Consider the following 26,921-nt stretch of genomic DNA (forward strand, 5'->3'; position numbering starts at 1 on the left):
GAGGAATTTGAATGGTAAGATACATTTGCCATCATTTTCAACCACAAAACAAAATAAATAAAATAAAAAATTAAGCTCTACGAGCAATAGAATCTAGGCATGCCACCGTGAATGTAGAGGTGTTACGAAGATTTGATGCAGACGAAGTTAACAAGTGCTACATGAGTTTTAAAACAGTTGACACTGGCATTGAAACAGACAATCTACCAGCATACACCAGATTTATGCACAAAGACTCAGAAAAACATCAACTTACCATCCTCCCTTGCTTCCGCTTCCCTCGTTTTTGCGCCAAGATCCAGCAGCTTTTCCCCAACCGTTTCCTTCATCACCCGCAACTGATGCATCTTGCGAATTTTCCCATGTTCCCTCCACTTTGAGATCGGCTTGTCCAGGCTGGTTACTCCAAGCAGAAAACTGACTGCTGCTGAATTCATTAGCATTACCCCATTTCTCTTCTCTCTTACTGATATCTGAGTTGCCTACTTGATCCTTGCTCCAGTTAGTGGAACAACCTTTGTTCTCATCTGGACCCCACTTTGATCCAGAATTTCCCATAAAGGATCCGTCACCAAAGTTTCTTTGGTCATTGTTCCTGCCAGAAGAGAAAAACCCAGCTTGAGGACCCCGACCACCAGCACCATTATTGTTTCCAAAGTTGTTTCCCCGACCTCTACCTCTCCCTCTACCTCTACCATGTCGACCGCCATCTAAATTGTCATGACTTCCAAATCTTCCACGACCAAACCCCCTGCTCTCATCAGAATCATTCATGTGATTCCATTGTCTCTGTTGATTTCCACCAGCATCATTGTTTTGTCCCCTACCTCTTCCCCAACCCACATCAGAATCACACCGGCGATTCCATTGCTTATGTTGATCACCATCAGCAGCATCATTTCTACCCCTTCCTCTTCCCCAACCAGATCCCCTACCACCATCATAATCATTCCTGGGCTTCCATTGTCTTTGGTTATCACCACCAGCATCATCGTTTCCTCCCCTTCCTCTTCCTCGACCAGATCCCCTGCCACCATCAGAGTCATTCCAGGGCTTCCATGGTCTTTGTTGATCACCACCAGCATCAACATTTCCTCCCCTTCCTCTTCCCCAACTAGATCTTTGATATCCACCCTGACCCATTGGATTCACCATGCTACTATTATTTTGGTTATTTTCACTGTCCCAATTGTTTTGGCCTCTCCCTCTTCCCCTACCAAAGCCATAACCACCGTCGCCAGATTTTTTCTGGCAATCGCTACCAGTTTCTTCACCAAAAGAATTCCCTCTATTCCAGTTACCATGTTCACTATGTTCAGAAGATCTTGCTTGGTCCCAACCTCTTGTTTCAGTGGCACTTGAAGAATCTTTTACTTTTTCCCAGCTGCTAACTTGGACAGTAGAATCTTTGGCCATGCCTGCCAAAGGTAGAGCAGCCCAACTGCTAGTTTGATCCTTGCTAGGAAATGTTGATGATTCCTTTATTTGTCTTGAATTGCTTACCCAATTATCAACATCATCTATCCTCTCTTGATAATTAGTTTCACCCCAGCAATCTCCTGCAATTTTACTTTTGCCCTTAATGTCCCAAGAATTTGATTTATCAGGGCCATCTTCTGAGTTATTCCAGTTACTGACTTTATCCAAACTGACATCTTTTGGGCTACTTTCAGCTAAATCCCAGTTAGGTATACCAGAACTCTTTCTTAAATTATCAAAGGCCTCACCAGACCTTGCTTTATCCCAATTTCCTGGGGAAAAAAAAACTTAAGCATTAAAAAAAATTGAAAATCCATATCATTCATAAACCTTTGAATGTTTCTACTCAACCTTCTGTTTTTGTTGTGGCAACGTTGATGCATCCAGAAATTTGCTTGGTATCCGAAGCTTTTACTGTGTTCCATCCAGGCTCATCATCATTCTTACCATCTCCTCCATCAGGCCATTTATCTTTTCCTGCACTTTTCTCATTTGCCCAAGTAGACGTTTGATCCTTTGCAATGGATTCATTGCCACGACTCTGCAAATTCTTCCAGGCTGTAGTCTGAGAATCACCATTATCTCTTCGCCAACTATGAACCTGAGCACTAGTATGTGCCCCATGAAAATCATCCCTACTATTTCCAGACTGTCCATAGTGTCCTCTACCTCTAGATCTACCTTCTTCAATACCAGAAGACCATGTTTGCTCATTATCAACTTCATTAAAACCACCACTTCCCTTCGAGCCATCCCGACCTCTTCCTCTTCCCCAATTACTTTGAGTAGTCCCATCAATATCTCTTTGTTGGTTAAAATTCTTCCCATAGTTATTCTGTTCACCATCTTCATCATTTTTCTCCCTATCTATTTCTAATGTAGATGTTTGAACCCAATTAGTGTTCTTGTTCGATCCACCAACCTGAGATCCATTTCCACTATCCCAATTCACTTTTTCAGCTTTAGCAGAGCCCCAAACATCACTGACTTCCACCTGTGGTTTTACACTTTTGCCCCAAGAATCCTCTTCAGACCTTACCTTCTGTTTTTCATGTAAACTTTTATCAGATTGTGTCCAACAGCCAGCAGAAGCATCACATATTTGGTCCACTTTTGCTTGAGAATTTGCGGGATTGCTCCACACATCTTCACTATTCACTTTCCCTTTGCTGTCCCAGGAACATGCATTACTTTTTCCTCCAGCATAATTGATGGGATGTTTTGACTTCTCCCATCCATCAGTATCATTAGCCTGATCATGACAACTTTCATTATTTCTTTGAGGTTTTGCAGCTTGAATCAAGCAATCATTGTCACTATTTCCTTTCTCTTTACTGTCCCAGGAACACGCACTATCCTTTTTAGCACCTTCCATATTCCAGCTTCCTCCAGCATTATTGGTAGAAAGTTTTGACATCTCCCATCCAGCTGTTACATTGTTCTTGTCATTGCAGATCTGATTGATTTTTTCTTGAGATTTTGCAGGTTGGCTCCAAGCATTATTGTTATTCAAACTTTCCTTGCCATTTTCCTTTTTAGCACCTTCCATATCCCAGCTTCCACCCACATTACTGATAGAAAATTTTGCAGGTTGGCTCCCAGCATCATTGTAATTCAAACTTTCTTTTCCTTTGCTGTCCAAAGAGCATGCATTGTCTTTTTTAGGACCTTCCATATCCCAGCTTCCACCTGCATTACTGCTAGAAAATTTTGCAGTTTCCCATTCGTCTTCTACTGTAGTCCTATTATCAAAGCTGTGGTTGATTTTTTCTTGAGATGTTGCAGGTTTGCTCCAAGTATCCTCCTCGCTATTCAGTTTTTCTTTTCCTTTGCTACACCAAGAAAAAGCATTATCCTTTTTACCACCTTCCATATCCCAGCTTCCACCAGCATTACTGATGGATATTTTTGATTTCATCAGATCATCTGTTACAATACTGTTATCGCAAGTTTGGCTTTTTTCATGAACACGAGAACTAGATGACTTTCCCCAATCATCTTCTGTTTTGTCAGCACAGGTCACTTTACTACTCCAAGAATCAGCTCCAAGTTCTTAACCAAATTAGAAATACATGGGTATAAATATTTAAATTTTAAAGAACTAAACAGACACAAATAGAAAGGATTGCTTGTTCTTTCTCACCAGTTAATGAGTTTGTTGCTTTACCCCATCCATCTAGAGCTTCACTAGAGTCACACGCTATCTGTTTAGTTGTGTGCATCGTACTAGCCCAAGGATCAGATTTCTGTCCTTCATCTGTTCAATATTGACCAATAAACATCAAGTAAAAATAAATAAAGTTAAAATAGGGAGAGAATTGGTTCAAGCCTACCCCTATTAGGAATAGGTTGTTTACCCCAGTTGTCCGTTGTGTTACCAAATTCATCTGTATCATTTTTAATCATAGTTCCCAGTTTACTTCCCCAAGGATCCTCTTCCACTCCTGCTTATGACATGCAGAAACAAGAACAATTAGTTCATGTTAATGCAGATGAATATTAGAGCAAAAAAGGAAATTCAGAAAAACAACTTATATCAACAAATCATAACAAAATTTAAACTTACATTTATTCCATTCACTAAAGATACAGTGTATGCCAAAAAGGTCATACACAACTAGAAACATATGTTGCACAACAATATATGCAAGATGAGAAAATCAATAATAGTGATGGAATACTTTTGTTAAAACAAGTACATAGAAAAGATAACACATTTGTTGATTGTTTCAGATTTGTCGTTAAACATTAATCCTAGTTACCTTTCCATCGGAGTAAAAAAAGCACTGCATTTTTAACTATGGATGCAGTTGTTGCAGGTTCCAGTTGACCTAGATTCAGGCCAATACATTGCCTATTGCAGCAACGCCTGACCACTTTCTGGGACTTATATGAATCAGCATTTATGTCATTAAAAATAAAAGGCAGCCAGGCTCTTGTACCAGGATTAATTTGTCCGCTTAATTAACCAGAAACTAAATTAATAGCTTCAGAAAGATAATTGACATTGACAAAATATTAAGTACTAGTATAATGTAATCAGAAAAATACAGATACTCTTCTGTGAGTAAAGAATTCCAGAAATAAACATGTCTAGTTAAAGATTCAGTAACAATTTCATTATAAACAAACTCTAAACGTGCAATTTACAGTATGAAATTCAGTTTCAAATCCTTCAAAAAAACCAAACATTTGAATCTCATCTGGGATTAAATTTTAAACATCAAAGTTTTACCTATAATGTAAAAAAGCATAACCATCAATCTTCACAAACTTTTTAACATACAATTGAGCTTGCCAAATTGAAACATCATTCGTCAAATTTGCCAAATTGAAACATCATTCGTCAAATTTGTGGTGGACAAAATCATCACATATTGACATAATTTTGTAAAAAATAGGAGTAAAAAACCCAGAGATAATGATTACAAGTTTCATTTTAGTCAAACAATTTGTAACAAATTAAGATTAGGCATAGAGGTGACGATTGGGCTGGGCCACCTGTGGGGCAGTCCTACACAGCACAGTAAATTAAATATTTTTAATAATATTTAACAATAAATATCATTTTTAATAATATTTTTAAAATATTTTTATTAATCTTTTAGTATTTTTAAAATAAATTTAAAATATTTTGAAATAGTTGGACCGGCAAGCCCAGGACAACACTCATGGGCAGCATGCTCTGGACAGGCTATTCATTGGACCATTGGTCCATCCAAGGCACCTAACGAACATGCCCAACAAATTAACACCTCTAGTTAGGCTGAGGTAGATCTGATTTGACTAAATATTATGCAACTTCAAGGTTTGCATAATATCTACCGGCTCCTACTCACTGATCAAATATTTTTGATGATAGGCACAACCTCGGCCATATGCAAAGCATGAAAATCTGTGTTACACAGCTTCTAAATCTCATCTAAAGGAGATGAAAAAGTAGAATAAGACTTAAATTAAGTGTGAGGAAAAACTTAATTATAATGAACAACTAAATATTCAAGCTCAAATGTATCTGCACATGGTCTCATTATAGTCAATTGCATGGTACTTCCAAAATTCATAACCCATCAAAGAAAACTAAAATAAGTGTAGTGAAATGCGACTTATATAAGCACAAGCTAGTTAATCAATGTACCTTTCTTATTATCTGCAATGCCTGTGTGAGTGGGGGTAGAAAAGGTCTGCCAAGAATCCCTGAGAAAAATACAGCATGAAAATGAAACGAGGCTGTCTTCTGCTGTTTCGCATGCCTAGTTGGCTAAATAAAAATCATCCATGCCGTATAGATGAAAAGCATACAAAAATTAGATGCTTAAAGGAAATCTAAATGGCACAACACATACGTGTATTCTTCTGTTTCGCATGAATTTTTGTGGGCAAAATAAAAACATGCATGATACAGAGGGAAAACAGCATTACAAAAACCAAGAATGCTTTAAAGAAAATCTAAAAGGGACTGAAAACAGATTATTTAATAATTGGAAAATTTGGCAAAAAAACACGCCTACTTATCATCACCCTTGATAAATGTTCCATTAGTAAAACTAATCTCCACATATTAAGAACGTGTGTTAATCATTCAAAGTAATCGTTTGCCTCTTGTTACTGTAAGGAGATACAAAAGTTTATGATGCACAAAATGACGCAGATGTGCATTTGCAATTAGAGAACCAATATATTGCTAAATATGGACTTGCATAGTAAACTTTCCCTTTACAAGTTACTTCAGAAGATTACAGTGCACTGCATAGTTTGTGTCAGGCCTTGTATGGCCAGCTAAATGGGTGTACAAACAGTGTCCAATTATCAATGAATCCCACATACAATAAAGATAAAAATAAAATAAAGTAAACTAACAAGAGCTTGAGATGTTGAAGAAGCCTTCAACTCAAGTTTCGCTCAAGCTCTTGGATCTTTTAACCACTTGATTAGCTTAAGCACAGAACTATTTCTGAGCATTTTTTGAAAATTTTTAGTGCACAAAAGCTCTCCAAAAGCTTATATAGTCCCCACCTTAGTCCGAAAGTTCTAAAAACTGTTCTCCAATATGAACATGGAACTCCAACAGTTATATGTTTCAATCAACTAGAAAAAACTTCCAGTTGAATGATCATCTTTCCAATGCTTCCAATCAACTGAAAATTATTTCATTCAACCAGACAAGTAAAATCTAATAATACAGTATACAAATAATGTTATATAAATATAAAAATAATAAATAATAAAATAGATTATAGCCAATAATAAAATTATATTTTTAATAAAGGTTACTCAACAAAAAATGGAATACAAATAAATAATTTTTGAATATATTATTCTTTAATACTCAATGCCATAAAGGTAGGATTTTTAGAAGCTTTAGAATCACTCCACAATACTCTATCTGCAATAACCTCTCTCAATCTACAATAATGTCACTCCATTGATAGTGAGCGAGAAAAACATGGGTGAAGTGTTAAGTCTAACAGGCGAGGGCAAGGTTGAGTGAGAAGGCCTAGATCTCGTGGTAAATTTAGACATGCAACAAGGCCAAGCAATTTAAGAGAGTGACAAAGACCCACTTCCTTGCAAGTCTCTAAGAATCGAATTGGGATGAAAGAGAAGACTAAATCAGCCAATTTTTCAAAGTCATCTCAAGGTTTATCAAATTTTAACACAATGTATGCATTTTGCCTATCAATTTGATCAAATTTTAATAATTTGATTAATTTTCTAATGTAATTTAATTAGTTTCTAGCTAAATACTTCAATTTTTATAATATATTAATTTTTCAAAAATATCAAGTCAGTCATTTTGCTCATACCAATGCAACTCAGGCAATTCATATCAAATAGGCTGATTTTGCTTAGTATGCACAAAGCCAACGCTTATAGACATATACATGAAACATTTCAAGTGCAAAGGGGTTTTCCAACTACATTGACACTAACTCGCATCCCTGGGACACTTAAAAATTTAGGAAGGTATAGTCATATGATGATTTAACTTCCCACAGTTATCAAGCTTCTCCAAGTTAATTTTGCAGTTAATCACAATCTTCCATTTCAATGAGACAGACACAAGTGATGCAACCCCTCAAGCAAAGCACAATTGAGGATACTAATTCCTCATCAGCATCAATGTTCTAAATGGTGGCTAAGGCAGGCCTAGGCAAGAGACGGACATCAACCGCACCACTTTTGTCAAAGGCGGCATTTTAGGTGGTCAAAGTCAACATAGGTTAAACTGACCTCCTTCCGCCTCCAACCGCCATCGCCTGCTGTTGTCATTAGATTCATGGAGTGAAATGTCGTTCCATGCCGAGCAGCGCAGACAATATTTACCAATCCTTCAAATGGGTGAAATTGGCACCTCGCGCCCCAAAGCTTCGCTTGGCATGGACGACTGCGGGAGGAGGGGGGATCTCAGGACGTCTTTGACGGCGCCGAAAGCGTTCCGCAACGCTTTCGGCGCCGCAAGATGCCTCCGGCACCACTAGAAGTGTCACAGGATCCCCCACAGGCAGGGATGTTTATTTATTTAAATTTTTTTATACAGTTTTTTATTTAAATTTTTTTTATTATTTTAAATTTCATTAAATTTTTTAAAAAATAAAAATTTTCTTAACAAATTAGATTTATATTATGATAATTTTTTATAGTTTATTTTTTTATTATTTTACTGTTTAATTGATATTTTTTACTATTTAAAATATATATTATTTAAATTAATAATTAATTAAACGAATAAATAATTAATTTTCTTTTAAAAACTATATTTAATTATTTTTCTAACCATATTAAATTGTCCAATAATTGAGAATTTATATAAAATCAATATACAACTTATTTTTAAATTATACACAAGAAATATATTTATCTAATAATTACTATATATAAATAAAAAATACCGAAACCGTATCGGTACGGCATGATACGATACTGAAACCGTATCGTTCCGATCTTGGATCGAAACCTCGACATGGGTCGAGATTGTAAACCATGATTAGATTAGGCTTTTACAATCGTTTCAATCCTCCACGACGCAAGTCCAAAGGTGTAACATGGGAACACGTCCGGACACATCGCATGAACTCGGACGCATCGTCCGAGTCCGGCGACGCATCTGGACACGTCACCCAACATGAACAGAAACCAAAACGCCAAACAAAACTTAGGTTTTTCTTTTTTAACTAAGGGTTTAATCGATTAATAATTTTAATTAACTCCCAATTATAATTGGGATAATTTAAATAGATTTAATTAAAGACTAATAAAATTATTCTATTAATTTAGTATATATATTAAAAATTATTATTTTTATATTAAAAAATATATTTAGATTAAATTTTTTATTTTCAGTTATTATATTTAGATAAGTTTTTTTTAGAGTTAAAAAAAATTCAAACGCGATCACTAACCGCTCTGCCACAGCTTACCTCCATTTACAACGCTAATCAGCATCCATATTTGTCCCAAGCCATTGGGGTTGGCTACATAAATTTTAGCACTCCATTAAGCAATATGCTAACTGCTGAGGCTATATCACTAATATTCAGAAAAAGAAACATTATAAAAGGATATCCACACTAACCTATCAAATGAAGGCACCATAGATTCCCATGAACTTTTCTCTGCTTGCCTTGATGTTTCTCCAGATGTACCAGCTATAAAATCAACAAGCATTTCCGCATTTGTACTTATGCAATATGATAAAGTAAATAATTCTTGTATTCTAAAAGGCATAAACAGTTAGAAAGGAGAATTAAGAAACAAGCAAAACAAATAGCTGCCCTGACTTCAACTTTTCAACACAAACTGATGAGTTGAAGTAACGGTAAAACCAAAACTCATTTCAACTTGAGGCATAATCAGGAAAAAAAAGTATTATATAGAGTAACACCTGCAGAAATAATCGCTTGAGACCCAAAATTATCAAGTTCCTGAGTCGTATGTGCAGATGAATTAACCCTATTCATCCAAAGAGCCATAACATGAGAAGAATGACTCATGTAAACAAAATGGTAAAAAAAAAAAATCTATACAAATAGCATATACCCCAGTGCTCGTGGTACTGCTAGAGATGTATCCTTGACTGCATTAACATCATTAGACAATGTCAGAGAATAGATGCATAGAAGCTTCAAATGCACTGAACTCATACTTTCTACAAACCTGTAATAAGCTTCCCTAGAGAATCAAGCTTTACTGTGACATCTGAGCGATAAATGCCTACCACACGGCAAAGGTATCCCTTTAGCGGGCCTTCCCTGATCCTCAAGCTTTGACCAATAGAGAACACATGGTCATATTCTCTGCGACGACCTCGGTTGACTGCATGTGGGAGATAAGATTATAAAAATGACATTTTCATCTATAAGATAAATGGAAGTATATTTTTCATACAACCATGAGTAATATTTTCTTCATCCTGTGGCATTGTAGGTGATCCAAGGGAGGAAAATTTCAAATTTTCCTTTACCTGTAAGTGGAAAAAAACACAGATGAAGAATCCACATATAATACACAAACCTAATATAACATAACACACCTTTCCCTCATTAGTTTTCTGACATGCATTGGATTTTGCACAAAAAAATCCATCATTCTCTAATTCATTTTCAACTTGAATAAAAAGTTTGCCTCTGTACATATGTCTCACTATTCCTTCTCTACCCTGCCAAAGAAAATCAAATAACACCAGAACTAAGAAAGAAAACAGAAAAACATCAAAAAGCATTATCTTAAGCTCAATGGTCCCTCAACTGAACCTTAAAGATACAGCGAGTGGGCTAATGAAAGCATACTCATCCAGTTTAGCCTATCAAGATTATAGGCACTCCATAAAATATGGACATTGCTGGTTCATATGATAAATATTGTTGCATAATCTACCATTACTACAATGAAACTAGAAACTCCTGTTCAAATAAACACCACGCCATGATGTACGCCATAAAATGAACACACATACAACAATCAACACAACAAGGCATAGTGTCGAACTGTAGAACATTTCCATGATAACCACTTCATTAACAATCTATGTTAACAGTAATGATTAACATTTACTATTAAACTTACATTTCATCGACGAAACAATCTTTCTTCATTATCAACAAAGCCCCAGAACAATCAATTTATCAACAACATTTAATGTTAGATGGTAATATGAAAATTCAAGCAATAAAAATGTACTACCTCTGAAGGCCCAACAGAGGTTTTGACGATGTCTTTGATGAATATAGTTTTTCCAGTCGAATCTGAAGCTGTAAACATTTTATCATCACATGATTTCTTTATGTCCTCACTTTTAACAGACATCACTTCTGATCCCTCAGCATCTCCTCTTAGTATCTGAAATTATGAAGGTAAGTACGTAAATACTAGTAATGCAGAAGGGCAAAGGTTTATACACACCAGCATGTTACCTTGAGGCAATCTTTCTCAAAAGCAACAATAACACCAAAATTATTTCGCCTGGCAGAACAAGAAAGCTTTTACAGCTCAATATTGTAAAGTTCAAAGTTGAAAAACTAAAAAAAATCTGACATGGCTCACCCAAACAAAACAAGATCATGGAGATTGTATCCATTCTCCATGACATTGGTTGTTTTATCCTCTGATGATTCAGTTACTGGTTTTTGCTTGTGTGTACCATAAATGCTTGAAAACCAATTTAAGTCCACATCTGTATGCTTAGTTACCTCAGTGAACATCAATAATTCACTACTTGTAGGTTGAACTCCCCACGAGATTAATGATCCAATTGAAACCTTTTTGTACAGGTAACCATCTTTCAGCATCATACCATCAAGCACCTCATAACATTCTCCAGTTTGACGATCACGTTTGTCAACAATATGGGGTCTGAAGGCCCTGATAGATAGATAGGTTTGGCTTTAGAATATCAGTTGAAGGAATTATGAAATAATTCTCAAAGATATCAAAAATAGGAAAGTAATTACTCCAGTTCATGGGAACTAATCAACCGAGGTGCAGGGACTGCAGCCAGCCTTAACGAGATGCCACCACCCTGCGAGATCAATGACAATTGTTAGCGTGCTATCAGAGCACACAGAAGAAGGATATTAGCAAAATGCTGTTAAAATGATCATTTCACCAATTATTTAGACCTGAAGAACTGAGATAATTGTAACAATCAACTAAAAAAAAATATTTAACAATTTAACATCTTCAGAAAGCATACACAATTTCACATCCCAGAAAATTGTCCAGTGGTGCAACAAATAAACAAGTGCAAAATTACATTGTTATTTGATACTATCTGCACATGAGTCCTAGTGCACAGTGATAGACAGCAGGCAGCATAGAACAGTTGGTATTATCTACTCATAAGATATTTTAAATTTAAAGAACAAGAGTAAATTTCCAAAAACAACTGTCTATGCTGACAGCCAAGAGCAATGCAAATGAGGAGCAATCATGAACCATGTGAGGACTGGTCTAGGGAAGTTAATGATTATTTTGCATATAAAATTGAATCATTTTTCCAGATTTCGATGTCGCCTGGCACGGACGATTTTTACCATTCTGCTGGGGAGGCGAAACCGGCACATCACGGGCAATCGTCTCGAGCGGCAAGGATGTGTCGCTGGACGCTTCCGGTGTTGCCAGAGGCGTCGTGGGGCGCCTGAAGCGTCACGGGCGGCGGAGGCATTGCAACTCGACATTTCTGGCGCCACCAGAAGTGTCGCGGGATGTTTCCGGCGCCATCGGAAGCGATGTGGGACGCTTCTGGCGCCGCCAGAAGCGTCGCCGCCGAACGCTTCCGGCACCGTTCGTGAGGAGTCGAAGGTGACATAGGCACGGGCACGCACATGGGTGTTGGGGCTTTACTTAGCAAAATTAATATTTTAATTTAAATAAATTAAACAAGTCCAACTTAAATGTGATATTTAAAAGAGACTTTCAGTAACCTCAATTAAATTATCTCAATAAAATATAAAAAATATTTTTTAATTTAAACAAATAATAAATTTTATTAAATAATATTCTGAAATTGTTTTTAATGTTTCAAATTTTATTTAAAAATTCTAAAAAATATAAAAAAATTATAAAATCTCTAATAAATCAAATTTATATTCTGATATTTTTAAATTATTTTGCATTTGTTTACTATTTTAATGTTTAATTGATATTCTAATTTTTTTACTATTTTAAATATATATTATTTAAAGTATTAATTAATTAGTTAATTTATATAATTATTATATATAAAATAATATTTTATATTAATTTATAAAATTATGATAATTTAATCTAGACCAAGAACTATAAAGGTTATCTAAGTAAAATATTACAAGAACGCTTTCATCTTATTCATGTCAGATCTTTTAATATTAGTGTAACATACTATGATATATTAATTTTAATTCGAGTTATTGATAGATCAATTTTTTAAAAATATATATATATATTTAATTATTTTTTCTAACAATATTAAGTTGTTTAATAATGAAGAATTTATATAAAAACAATATACAACTTATTTTAAAATTATACACAATAAATATATTTATCAAATAATTACTATATATATATATATATACCGAAACTGTATTAGCATGGCACAATATGATACTGAAATCATATCGTTCCGGTCTGGGATCGAAACATGGGTCGAGATTTTAAACCTTGGAATATATAGATTTTTTCAACTTTGAAAATAAACATGTTTGTACATTTGACTTCATGCAAATATGATAAAGCGCTACAATCAAACAAGAGGCACAAAATCAAGAAAGAAATTTTCTTACACAATCAATAAAGGCATTAGAAGGTTTACTTCAATAATCCAGCAAGCTAAAACTTGGAAACATATTAACTATTTGCTCGTTCATGTTTCAAATGTTGAAATACATGGTTCAAATGTTAATAGAAAATACAGAATTTTTTCAACTCTTTGAAAATAAACATGTTTTTATGTTTGACTTATGCAAGTATGATAAAACCCTACAAACAAGAAAGAGGCACAAAATCAAGAAAGAAATTTTCTTACAGAACTAAGAAAGGCATTAGAAGGTTTACTTCAATAATCCAGCAAGCTAAAACTAGGAAACATATTAATTAACTATTTTCACCCATTCATGTTTCAAATGTTGAATTATTTGGCAATGGCTCAATAACGGATACAAAATTCAGACACAAGTGCATTTCCATTCAGATGGAAATTTTATTGCTGAAGCCCTAGTTAAATCAATAACTCTAACCAAGTAACTAAAGACAACGTAATATGAGAAACCAATGATAACATCATTTCCAAATGTTCAACTTGGGAATAATCTGTCAACAAACATGGATGGTGTGAAAGTTTGATGCAAGTATTTCTTGTTCTCCCCATCCGATATTTTAGCCAGTTGATACTCATAGAAATAGATAAAGTAAATAAAAGCAAGACAATAGTAAGCAAGATTGCAACATCCAACAGCCAAGGCTATGGCCTGTGCGCAAGTATTATTGGATTACAGCAACATTATGGACTCTCATATTAGTCATCAATCAATACCAAGTCACTGAACTTACCTAATCAAAGGGATTGCTCATGTAGAAGAAATGTAGAAATCTTTCAGGCTTTATATGGACACAGCCATTGCCACAAGACAATAGTTTTAATAAACTAGTTACCAGTCTAGCAAGCCTAATCTGAATTGTAAATACAAATGGATCCTACAGATTGGGAGGGCTACCCTTCTCATAAATCATTAAATAGTATCTCAATAATAATAAAAAAATCTGAAAGGCTGAATATCTTCTCTCTTTGGAGTATTCCATTCCACTATAACAGACCATCTATCAGGTGACAACTCTATTGCATTGACATTTACCTAGACCAATTATTTGACAAAGATCCTTTGAAGAATAAAAGATAGGAAACATAGCATAATAGCACTAGGTCAGCCAGATTAAGACTATTAGTAAGGAGTCAATCTTAAGGTGCATGCATATCAGAATCAAATATTGTAAACATCTAGGATGCATTAACCACTCAATGCCTCAAAACCAAGCACATCTAAATCTTTCAAGGACAAAAAATGTCATATGGAAAAGATTTGTTATAAATTAAGTATAATATTCAAATTTATCCAAATATATATATATATATATATGTATATATAAAAAGACAGGAATGACCACTAAAGGTTCAAGTGAAACAGATTAAACTATTTTTCACTTACAAATTTTTTCGCAATAGCTTGTAAGTCAATTCTTGGGACCAGTTTTATGGTTACTTGTTTAAGTTTATCATCAACCGCCATAACCTACAAAAAATCATGAGACAAACTATCAGTAACAAGCAGTGATGAAAATCTTCATGAGTTTCAAATTTAAAAAATGCAAAAAGAACCTCATATAACCTTTGCTAAATCCCCTTTATATTTTCCACTCTTCAATCGAACCCATGCACCTTCAGATACTTCAGATAATTTACTCGAGCTAGTAAGCAAGTTAGGAACTTCATTTCTTGGGACAAGATTGATTCTACTTGGATAGATATTACAAAACCCTTTGCATGCCTGCATATAAAACATTCTGAGCACATACAGCATATAACTAGAGTAAAATTTAGAAAAAGGAGAAATATTGTAGGCCCTAAGGAAGATTAACAATCATGGGTTAAATGAATGACAAAATAAGGCATGTTGGATCAGGAAAGGTGCCACATTCATTTTGCATATATTCAATTTGATACGGTTAAAATATATTACAAGATATTTAACCAAATTTTGGCTATTTCTAGGCTAAAAACTGCAATGCAAACAAAAAAAATATGAGAGAACCGGTGACACTAAAATTATTAAATTATTTTAAAATTATCCGGTCATGGTCTGTCCCAAGCCCAGATAAAGGAAGAGGGTTGTGTTAAGTTGCCAGCCAACGTCAAACTATGGCAAATATTCAATGAATGAATCCATTAAACTATTGTGCTAATGCTAGGTTGTTCCCCGGAAGGAACGCGTTGCAGGGTCCGACTGTAACGTCTCGACAAGGACCGCTACATCTCTAGAACTCGGGTGTGGTGCTAAATATACAAGAGTTCGCGTTACAAGGTCCAACTGTAACGTCTCGGCAAGGACCGCTACATCTCTAGAACTCGGGTGTGGTGCTAAATATGCAAAAGTTCGCGTTACAGGATCCAACTATAACGTCTCAGCAAGGACCACTATATCTCTATGAGAACTTGGGTGTAGTATTAAATAGGCAAGAGTTCTCACACCATAAGTTGGATAAGAACAAATATGATAGGAAAACTAATAATCTAAGATTTAGAACATGGAACATAGGAACTCTCACTAATAAATCAATAGAGGTAGTAGATATAATGATTAGGAGAAGAATTAGTATTTTGTGTGTACAAGAGACAAAATGGACAGGCGAGAAGGCAAAGATGATAGAAAACTCAGGTTTTAAGTTATGGTACACTAAAAAGAATAAAACAAGAAATGGAGTGGATATTATTGTAGATAGTTTGTAGAGTAGTTAAAAAAGGGGGTAAAATTATAGCCCTTAAGATAATAATGGTAAAAGAGACTATGAACATAATTAGCGTATATGCACCACAAGTAAGATTAGATGAAGCTACCAAATCGAGGTTTTGGGAGGACTTAAATGAAATATTACAAAATATTCAATCAAATGAAATGATTTTAATAGGAGGTGATCTAAATGGACATGTCGGAGTGAAAAATGAGGAATATGAGAGAGTACATGGAAGTTATGGGTTTGGAACGAGGAATGAGGAATGAAAAACTATATTAGATTTTGCGATAGCATATGGCCTTATATTAACTAATACGTTTTTTAAGAAAAGAGAAAAACACTTAGTCACATTCAAAAGTAGGAATAATAAATCGCAAATTGACTTTCTTATAATTAAGAAGAAGGATAGAAAGATTTGTAAAGATTGCAAAGTCATCCCTGAAGAAAGCTTAACTACCCAACATAGGATAGTAGTGTTGGATATACGCCTCAAATATAGTATCAATAGAAAGAAAATATATACAATTCCTATAATTAAGTGGTTGAAGTTAAAGGATGGGAAGCAAAATATATTTAAGGAGAATGTAGAAGTACAAGCATTAGGTGAAATATACAATGATTCTAATACAACATGGGATAAGATGGTATCAAAATTGAAAATAGTAGCTAAGAATGTACTTGGTGAGTCAAAGGAACATGCACCACTAAGAAAAGAATCTTGGTGGTAGAATAAGAAAGTAAAAGAGAAAGTGAAAAAAAAACGAATAGCTTATAAGGAATTATATATTTGTAAGACCGAGGAAAACTTAAAAAAATATACAATAGCCAAGAAAGAAGCTAAGAAAGTAGTGAGTGAAGCAAAAAATGAAATTTTTGAACGATTATATCAAAAATTGGATTAAAAAAAAAAGAGGAAAGAAACAGTTATAGAATAACTAAAGTAAGAGAAAGGAAAACAAGAGATCTTAGCCAAATAAAATATATTAAAGATGAATATAATAGGGTATTAGTAAACGATGGAGAAATAAAAGAACGGTGGAAGAAGTATTTTCATCAACTTTTTAATGAAAGTTTAGGTGACCAACTTAACTTAGGTAATTTAAGTAGGTCAAATGAGCATAGAAATTTAATTTTTATCGTAGAATTCAAACTTCAGAAGTAAAACAAATTTTAAATGAGATGCACAATGGAAAAGTCATTAGACCAGATGATATTCCGATAGAAGTATCGAAGTGCTTAGGGAAACAAGGTATTGAATGACTTACAAAATTATTTAACATGATATTGAAAACGAAAAAAATGTTTGATCAATAGTGGATAAGTACTTTAGTTTCCTTATATAAGAACAAGGGAGATGTACAAAATTATGCAAACTATAGGAGTATTACACTAATGAGTCATACTATGAAACTTTGGGAAAAAGTAAATAGAAAAAAAATTAAGGAAGGAGACCACAGTGACAGAAAATCAATTTGGGTTCATGCCTGGAAAGTCGACAATAGAAGCTATACACCTTTTTAGACAATTAATTGAAAAATATCAAGAGCAAAAACAAGATCTACACATGATATTCATTGACTTAGAAAAAACTTATGACAGAGTCTCAAGAGAAGTTATATGGAGAATTTTAAAAAAGAGAGGTGTTAGCGTAACATATATTGAACTAATTAAGGATATGTATGGGGATGTAACGACCAGAGTAAAGATTTCAGGCAGAGTAATTGAAGCATTTCCAATAAAGATAGGATTACATCAAGGATCAGCTCTAAGTCTCTATCTTTTTACACTAATTATGGACGAACTCACTACGCACATTCAAGACACAGTACCTTGGTGCATGTTGTTTGCAGATGATATTATTTTGGTAGATGAGACACGTGAAGGAGTAAATGCTAAATTAGAATCTTGGAGGGAAACACTAGAAGAGAAAGATTTTAAGCTTAGTAAATTAAAGATAGAATATATGGAATTTAAGTTTAGTAATATTAGAAGTAATAAAACAATTGTTAAGATAGGAGAAGACGAGTTGCCCGGAACCAAGAGATTTAAATATTTAGGATCATTTTAGCAAAATGATGGAGGGATTGAGAGAAATGTCTTATATAGAATACAAGCAGGATGGATGAAATGGAGGAGAACGTCGAGTGTTTATGTGACCGTAAAATACCTCTTAAGCTTAAAGGTAAGTTCTATAAAACGGCAGTTAGACCTGCTATGTTATATGGAGTTGAATGTTGAGCTATGACTCGAGCACATGAGCAGAAGATGAGAGTTGCAGAGATGAGGATGTTAAGGTGGATGTGTGGACATACGAGGATGGACAAAATAAGAAATGAGAGCATTAGATAGAAAGTCGGAGTTGCATCTATTGAGGAAAAACTCCGAGAGACACATTTAAGATGGTACAGACATGTACTTAGACGACCAATAAATACTCCAGTTAGGCGATGTGAAACTATGATAAACATACATATCAAACGAGGAAGAAGAAGACCAAAAAAGACTTGGTTAGCAACAATAAAACAAGATAAAATTTATTTAAATATAAATGATGATATAATAGGAGATAAAGCTCAATGGCATAAAACGATTCATACAACCGACCCCACCTAGTGGGAAAATGATTGGTTGGTTGTTATTGTTGTACTTTTAGAAAAATAGTTCATTTTACTTTTAGAAAAATAGTTTATTTTACTTTTAGAACAAATCAAAACATCATAATATATAAAAACCATCCAAACATTAAAATTGCAACAAAATGTCTTGCAAAATCCTATAAATAACTTTTAGATTCTTTAGGATGTTTTTAGTGGTATCTTCAATAAAATTGCTTCACGTGCTATGAAAATTAAAACCAATAACTTGGCTAGATTAATAATATAAAATTTCTTATACTTAAATAATATTGACCAATTTTAACAAGAATATAAACAACTTGTAGATAAAATATATAAAATTTATACATATAATTCCTATAAATTCGCACCCAATTGCACCAAAATAAAATAATTTTCAAAGCGGAGATTAGCGGGAAATATATACAGAGGCTAGTTAACACTTAGATAACAAGTTAAATAAGTGTATTTGGATTAATATACCAAATTCAATTTCAACTGTTATATATTTAGCTAACACAAAGCAAAAGCTAACAAGCGCATTCCATAATCTAATCTTCTAGTCGTCATGTTTCAACAAGAACAAATCTCATGAAAGAGATCAATCATAACAAAGATGTCGTTTCTTTCAAATATTGCCTCATATTCCAATAGCAACTGATACAAAGGCATCTTCACAATCTAAAAATTTCATTATTTTTTTAAATTTTATGTAATAGACTGAAGAATGAATCAATTAGCGAATCCCCATGATACCCATTAAGTTTGTTTTGATTTTTTCTATTTGGAGTGCAAAGACTATTTTTTTTAGTGCAAAATCTATGGAGTTATTGTAGCAGCACTTCTTATTTGTTTTTGCATCTTTAAAGGCTTTAGTAGTCCTGTATTACTGAAGGGCAGCCCGATGCATAAACTCCCACCAATGCAAGTCCCGAGGAAGGATCGGAACACATTGGACATATTGTATGCAGAGAAGTTGTTTCCGTGACTCGAACCGTGACCTCAAGATTACATGGTAGCAACTTTTACTATTATGCCAAGACTCTTCTTCGTATGCCCTGATAATACTATTCGATATAATATCTAATGTTGGCTTAGTGGCTGATTGGCTAGGCCAACCACTAGCATGAAGGCAATAATCTTCAACTCCCGTCCTTTTAACATGTAGTTCTTTCTCACCATGTAGTTTTCTCACAGAGACCATTAGAATATCTAACCCTTCCTAGTTTGGCATCATATGCTATTAATCTGCATCAATTTGGCACCAAAGCCTTCTTCAATCTCACATCAAATCCCCATCATCCACACATGAATTTCCCTCCAAGGCCTTGTTTCCCATGAAGTGATGGCAAATTAAAAGGACGAATATCTAAAAAGTCATAAAGTTGAGGGGAAGGATCAAAAGGAATTTATCCTTTGAGTTGCCTCCTTAAAAGGATGTACATGAGGGGATGGTCACTTTTTTCTAATCCACATATGACAAATATATAAAAAGACAGAGTGGAAGGGAGGGATCAAAAGAAATTTATCGTTTGAGTTGTAGCTCTAAAAGGATGTAAATGAAGATGGTCACTTTTTTCTAATCCACAAGTGTTAATTAATTTTCCATCTAATTTTTGGCAGACATATTCTTAAATTTATCTCTCCAAATATACATCTTCATTTTACCAAAGGACGCACACAGAAAATTGATCAAAAAGTGTACTATACTTTGGTAATTACAAAAGGGCACACCTTTTTCCAATTTTACTCTTATGCCAAATTTGGCTTTTTCTCTTCTCTTTCCTCTCCTATGCATGCAACCTCTCTTCTCTCTTCTCTCTTCTCTCCTCTCTTTCCTCTCGTTTTTTTGCATGCATGAATAACTATTGTGGTTTTGATTTTTGAAAATCAATTCAACAGCTTAATGACATTATCTTTTGGCACTAACACGAGCCTGATTTCTCGGAGACCAAGACCACATTGGGGTTTAGAGCTAGTTCTTCCAAAAACATTTTAACACCTCCAGAGAAGCCAAAATAAGTAATAGAGGGTACCGTTAGACTCCTTGCAACCTCACAAATCCATGAAATGGCTGCAATCAGACCTGCCCAGGTCCATGGGTTTCGATCAAAACCCACAGGTTTAAAATTCACTAGGTCGAAATCCACTAATGGACCTAGATATGTCCGATTGGACTCATTTCAGGTCATGTTGATTTCTGAGGCTACAAGGAGTCCAACGATGCCCTCCATTGCTTATTTTAGCTTCTCCGGAGGTTGGGCCTAATATGAGACCCAACGGACCCACGTTGGAATTCAAAACCAAATCTTCCAATAACATTTTAACACCTCCGAAAAAGCCAAAATAAGTAATGGAGGACACCGTTTGACTTTCTGTAGCCTCAGAAATTCACATGATCTAAAAAGGGTCCAATCACCTATCTAGGTCCATTTAAATTTTGATCAAAACACACTGATGGACCTTGATAGTAAGTCCTATGGATTTATGAAGCTACAAAAAGTCCAACAGTGCCCTTCATTACTTATTTCGGCTTATCCAGGTGTTTAAATGTTATTAGAAGAATAGCTCTAAAGCCCAACGTGGTCCTAATCTCCGGGAAATTAGGCATGTGGTGGTGCCAAAAGATAATGTAATTAAGTTGTGCTATTTTCAAAAAGCTATGTATGAAAGAGAGGAAAGAGGAGAGGAGAGGAAAATTAAGTTGTCCACAATAGTTATGCATGCATGCAAAGAGAGGGGAAAGAGAAGAGAGGAGAGGAAAAGAAAGAGAAGAGAGGTTGCATGTATGAGAGAGAGGAAAGAAAAAGAGAAATAATCAAATTTGGCAGAAGGGTAAAATTGGAAAAAGGTGTGTCCTTTGGTAATTACCAAAGTATAATGTGCCTTTTGATCAATTCAAAAACATGTGTGCGCCTTTTGGTAAATCGCCGAAGAAAATAAGAGAGAGATTTGATTCTTAGGCTTATCCCTCACTCTCCGAGGGCAGATCCTCTGGACCGCATTTGCTGTCCAGGGGATGGTCCCTTGACATGCATTGGTGGAATGGAGGGTCCCACTTATAAAATAGGTGGGGACTATTCATCCCCACCAATACATATCAAGGGGCCCTCCCCTGGACCGCAAAAAGCGGTCCAGAGGATCCGGGCTGTCACTCTCCATCTTTTCTCTTCAAGAAGATGAACCCTAAGAATGACATCTACTATGTTAAATCTCTCTGCACCACCTTCTACAATATGTTTAATACCGAATTGTTCATTCTTGATTTCTGTCACAACGCCAACTGTCACTGCCACATTTGCATCCGCCACATTCACAAGTTGACAATTCTTTTCAGTTAACCTGATATCTAGAAATGATGTCCCTCATCCACTTCTCCAGTTCCACTACCAACAGCATTCTTTGCTTGTGTCCAAAAATGTCTCCCACTCAAATCCTGCAATCAACAACCTGAACTATGTCACGACTGAGAAATAGTCAGATTTGCAATCCTTAGTCTCAAGCTATATGATTTATAGCAAGGTCCCGACATCTTCACTGTTGTTCTAAAACGCAGCCTAGACAGCCACCTAGTTACTAGGCAGTCACCATTAGGCGCCCCTTTTAGAAAGAGAGCCAAGATACCGGAGCCTAGGGAAGTTGACTGTCTGCAGCCTAGGTTGATTAAACGATCCAGGCAGATCAAAAATTCAAATGTAGAGTTACCAGATAGAAATAGCATATAATACCAAGCCAAACCATATGCAAGTGATCAATGTGCTAATAAAATTTTCAGCTTCAGAAAAAAAAGTACCTCCATAACATCAGATAATTTGTCAGCTTCAAAAAAAACATGGCCTTTTACATGTTCAAGAGCAAATGCAGATACAATATGCAGTTTGGCTTCCAAGAAGTCCAATTCAACATATTTTTGCATCAGACAGAAAGCCATCTGCTGTTCGCGTCCAACCTGAAAGTAATCAATTGCAAAGTGCACTTGGGAGGGCAAACATTTTTAGCAATACTGGTATAATCAGAAGATATTCTAACTTACCATGCATTTCACTTTCCAGATGGGCATACCTAATTCTCCAACTTCCTTGTCCTCACATTCAATAGGATTATCATTGTGTATGACATGCTCCGAACCAGGTCCATACCGTTCTTTGATAAGCTCTTCAAGTTCATCACCACTCAATTCCTCCTCTTTTACTAAAAATGGAAGGTGATGAGACTTTCCAACTCCAAGTTTTTCATTCTCCAACTTGAAATTATCTGTGAAATGGATTGCAAGCTGAGAAAATAAAAGATACAGCAAACTCTTCTAAAAGACCACAGTGATTCCTTTAACTAACCACAATAATGAATAATAGAATTTACAAAATTTATATATTATATGCAAGGTTTAAAATCTTGTGTCATGCCAAAATTTTGGTCTCCAACAAAAATGATACAGTTTCCATATATAGACACTCATAAGTGTGCCTTGATGAATTTAAATATATTTTACATCTATGATCCTCATTCACATTCACTTGACTTGACTTTTTTAGTTCAGAATAAATCTACAAAAGATAAAGAGCAAGCTAGTGCACGAAGCTCCAGCCAGTGCACAATCCTAGGAAGGGTCTATTGTACTCAATCTTATACTATTTTACTAGAGATTGTTTCCGAGACTTAAATTCATGACTTCTAGATCACACAATAGCAACTTTACCATTACGCCAAAGCTCCCCTTCAACATTTTATATATATATATAGAGAGAGAGAGAGAGAGAGAGAGAGAAATTACATTTTAAAAAATATTTAAATTAAAATTTTAGAGCAATAAATTATAAAATATTCTAAGCATCTCAACTATTACACTTTGCTAATACCAAATAGTAAAATCAGTGTCAATGTCATGCATTTGATGGGAGCAAGGTTTAAAGCATCGCTCCATATTGGACTTTTGATCTATGAATTGTCCAATACAGCATTTTGATGTGCCAACAATTGTCTGGCGTCCAAAAATACCAACATGAAACTAGATGAATCTTACCTCTTTATTATGTTTTCACTTTATTTACTTCTAAAATCTAAAGTATAAATATTAGCTATGGCCAATTTAAAATTTTATTGCACTAGGTACGACTCTAATCTTTTGGCAAGAAAGAAAAGAAGATCCATGCCAATGCTCGGCACACTTTGACATGTACTAAAGCATGTTGAGATAAATTATTTAGTCACTTAATCCTCTTTCACTCAACTTTTTCACTTTACAGAACCACATCAGTTAGTAAAATTATATCAGTTAAATAGTTAGATTGAAAATGATTTTTATTTAATTTTACTTTAATGTATGTCAAGATAAATTTACGCAAATATTTCCCCTATATTCTTATTCCATTTAATTTGTTTACTTTTAAAAAAAAAATCTTAGACATTAAAGAATCAATCAAATTAAAATTTTTTTTAAAAAAAAAGAAAAAAAATATTACTTAAATATGCTGAAACATACCAAGTGTAGGCAGGGCAGGATACTTATCAACATAGATAGCACAAGAGAGATTGTCAATGCCAATCATTATCTAGTTCTAGTAACTTACCCAAATGGAATATTTCTTCCTGTCGCCCAAAACAACATAAAATTTCAAACCATGATTATAAGTAACCACTCAAGGTTAAAGTACATGACAAAAAAAAAAGTAAATCATTGCCCAAAAATTATGATTGATTGACCAGAAAAATTACCAACTTGCACAATTAGATAAACTACAAGATTAAAGATGAAAATTTAGCCATAAAAATAAAGGATTGGTTCTACTGTAACATCCATTACATCTAACTAGTTTCTAATCATTATTCTCTGTATCTTCCTCTCCCAACAATTAGTATATGCAAAAACCATCGACATAAATTTCTCTATTTTTTTATTCTTCAATCTCTTTATAATATTTCACCCACCTAAAAATTCTCATATTGTAGCCAGTTGTTTGGTCAAGGAGTGAGCAAGTTAAATCCAAAGGATTTTGTGTCAATTTGCAGAGATCCAAATCAATGTAACTGCACTATTTGAAGGGTTTCACTTTGTTGCTACAGCCACAAAACGGGAATGATATCGCATAGAATGTGGTGTGCAGACATCCCGAGGTCAACACCAAAATTTTTTAAAAAAAAGCTCATTTGATTTGTTTGTGTTCAGTAACAGAAGGTGTCAATAAATATCACATAAATAGATTTCACCTGTGTAGCACAGACACTCCAAAAAAATATTTTTTTTGAAGTGTCAGACACGTACACGACACGGAAATTCACATGCCGGACACTAAAAAAATCGTGTTGTTGACTTTTTAAAGTTTGACTAGTCAGATAAGGCTAGGGCATGAATGGGACATGTTTCCGAACACGTTTTGGCTCAATTGCAAAAACAATTAAATATTTCGAGGGTAAAATTGAAAAACAATAAAATTCTAAGGACTACTTATTAAAATGAAAAAAACACTAATTACTCCCTGCTCCCGATTCTTTCTTCATTGTGACGCGACCTTTCTTCATCGCGACGTCTCCACCTCTCTCCGTGGCCCACTGTTGCTTGCAGCAGCCGCCCGCCGCTTCGCAGAAGCCTGCCGTCACCCCCCGTTGCTGCCCTCTTTCTGGTAAGTTACTTTTTTGTTTTTTCTTCTGAGATCACGAATTTGTTTTTGCTTTTGGTAAGTTTCTGGTAAATTTAACAATAAGCCCCTCTCCGCTGCTTCTTGATTGTTATTTTCAGCCTATTTGCCATGAAAAGTTTTCAAAATGAGAGTGCCCAGGAGGATGTTGATGATTATCCTCCTTTGTGAAAATTTGTAACCAAGGTAAAAAAGGAAGTTGGAGGAGGAAATGTCACTTGGTCATGCAATATATATAGTAAAGTGTGCAAAGGATCATATTCAAGGGTGAAAGCAGACCTGTTAAAACAAAAAGGTGCTGGAATTGCTGATTGTACGGCTGTTACAATGGATCAAATGAAACGTATGCAACAGCTTATTGACGATGCAGAATTCAAAAAGAAGAATTCTAAACAGAAAGAAGTTTCGTTGCCTTCATCATCTGGATCATCAAATATGGCTTCAAAATCCTCATTTTGATCTAGTGGTATTTTGCAAAATGATGATCCAACAAAGGAGGAAAGAACCACTTGGCCCGCTTGAAAAAGCTTTTAACTTGAATGTCAAAGATAAGCTCCACTCTGAAATTACAAGGTTATTTAACACCAGGGGATTATCATTCAATATTACTAAGAATCCTTATTATGTTCATGCTTTCAGTTTGGCTACTCAACGAACAATTCCAGGTTATCTTCCACCTGAATACAATTTATTGAGAACTTCACTTCTTCAAAAAGAAAAAGCTCATATTGGAAAGCCTTTGGAGCCAACAAAAGCTGCTTGGAAACAAAAGGGAGTTAGTATTTGTAGTGATGAGTGATCGGATGTGCAAAGAAGACCGCAAATTAATATCATGGCCGTGTGTGAAGGTGATCCTATGTTTTTAAAGGCGATAAATTGTGAAGGTGAGTACAAGGATAAAGCTTTCATCTCTAAATTGCTCATTAATGTCATAAATGAAGTGGGACATCAAAATGTTGTCCAAGTGGTCACCGATAATGCTCCTGTTTGCAAAGGAGCCAGGTTACTCGTTGAGGCAAAGTACCCACACATATTTTGGACTCCTTGCATTGTGTGCACATTAAATCTTTCTTTGAAGAATATTTGTGCACCGATTGACTCTCTACAAAACAAAGAAGCCTTTGATGAGTGCAAGTGGATAGCAAAAGTAGCAAATGATGCTTCAACGATCAAGAATTTTATCATGAATCACAATATGAGATTATCGATGTTCAACGATAACTCAAACTTGAAGATGATATCACTTGTGGATACTAGATCTGCTTCCACGATCATTATGCTTAAAAGGTTAAGACAAATCAAAAAAATGTCTTGAAAACATGGTGACTAGTGAAAGATGGGATTTGTATAAGGAGGATGATGTAGTGAAGGCTAGAGTAGTAAAGTACAAGATATTGGATGATCAATTTTGGGAAAAGATTGATTATATACTTGCTTTCACAAGTCCAATTTATGCGATGCTAAGGAAAGTAGACATTGATCAACCTTGTCTTCATTTAGTCTATGAGTGGCAGGAAGAAATGATAGAGAAAATGCAAGTTGCTATCTCAAAGGGGCCTCATAATGAAGATTCAAAGTTTTATGAGGTTGTTCATAATATTCTAGTAGAGCGATGGAATAAAAGCAATGCACCTCTACATTGTTTGGCACATTCTTTGAATCCAAAGTAAAGCTCTAAAAAATTTTAACTTTTTAAATTTTAGCAAATTAG

At 34.8% G+C, this 26,921-nt stretch overlaps 1 protein-coding gene across 2 annotated transcripts in view; it reads right to left on the reverse strand.

The window, feature by feature from the left end:
• Window positions 1-54: 54 nt before the first annotated feature.
• Window positions 55-26,921, reverse strand: part of LOC122012650 (protein RNA-directed DNA methylation 3-like) — a 29,209-nt gene continuing 2,342 nt past the window's right edge. The window contains exons 2-20 of one of the 2 annotated variants that reach the window (XM_042569257.1): window positions 22,612-22,832; window positions 22,372-22,527; window positions 14,841-14,999; window positions 14,661-14,744; window positions 11,430-11,497; window positions 11,023-11,340; window positions 10,893-10,941; window positions 10,663-10,818; window positions 10,013-10,138; window positions 9,871-9,943; window positions 9,637-9,795; window positions 9,520-9,556; window positions 9,365-9,432; window positions 9,056-9,128; window positions 5,618-5,676; window positions 3,837-3,923; window positions 3,623-3,736; window positions 1,831-3,531; window positions 55-1,751 (exon numbers count right to left, since the gene is read on the reverse strand). In XM_042569257.1, the coding sequence (XP_042425191.1) occupies window positions 253-1,751; window positions 1,831-3,531; window positions 3,623-3,736; window positions 3,837-3,923; window positions 5,618-5,676; window positions 9,056-9,128; window positions 9,365-9,432; window positions 9,520-9,556; window positions 9,637-9,795; window positions 9,871-9,943; window positions 10,013-10,138; window positions 10,663-10,818; window positions 10,893-10,941; window positions 11,023-11,340; window positions 11,430-11,497; window positions 14,661-14,744; window positions 14,841-14,999; window positions 22,372-22,527; window positions 22,612-22,832 (5,207 nt within the window). In that variant the 3' untranslated portion in view covers window positions 55-252. Of the gene's footprint in view, window positions 1,752-1,830; window positions 3,532-3,622; window positions 3,737-3,812; window positions 3,924-5,617; window positions 5,677-9,055; window positions 9,129-9,364; window positions 9,433-9,519; window positions 9,557-9,636; window positions 9,796-9,870; window positions 9,944-10,012; window positions 10,139-10,662; window positions 10,819-10,892; window positions 10,942-11,022; window positions 11,341-11,429; window positions 11,498-14,660; window positions 14,745-14,840; window positions 15,000-22,371; window positions 22,528-22,611; window positions 22,833-26,921 lie in introns of both variants that reach the window. The other variant, XM_042569256.1, reaches the window with a different exon arrangement.

Source organism: Zingiber officinale, chromosome 8A (assembly GCF_018446385.1).
Source record: "Zingiber officinale cultivar Zhangliang chromosome 8A, Zo_v1.1, whole genome shotgun sequence".
NCBI lineage: Eukaryota > Viridiplantae > Streptophyta > Magnoliopsida > Zingiberales > Zingiberaceae > Zingiber > Zingiber officinale.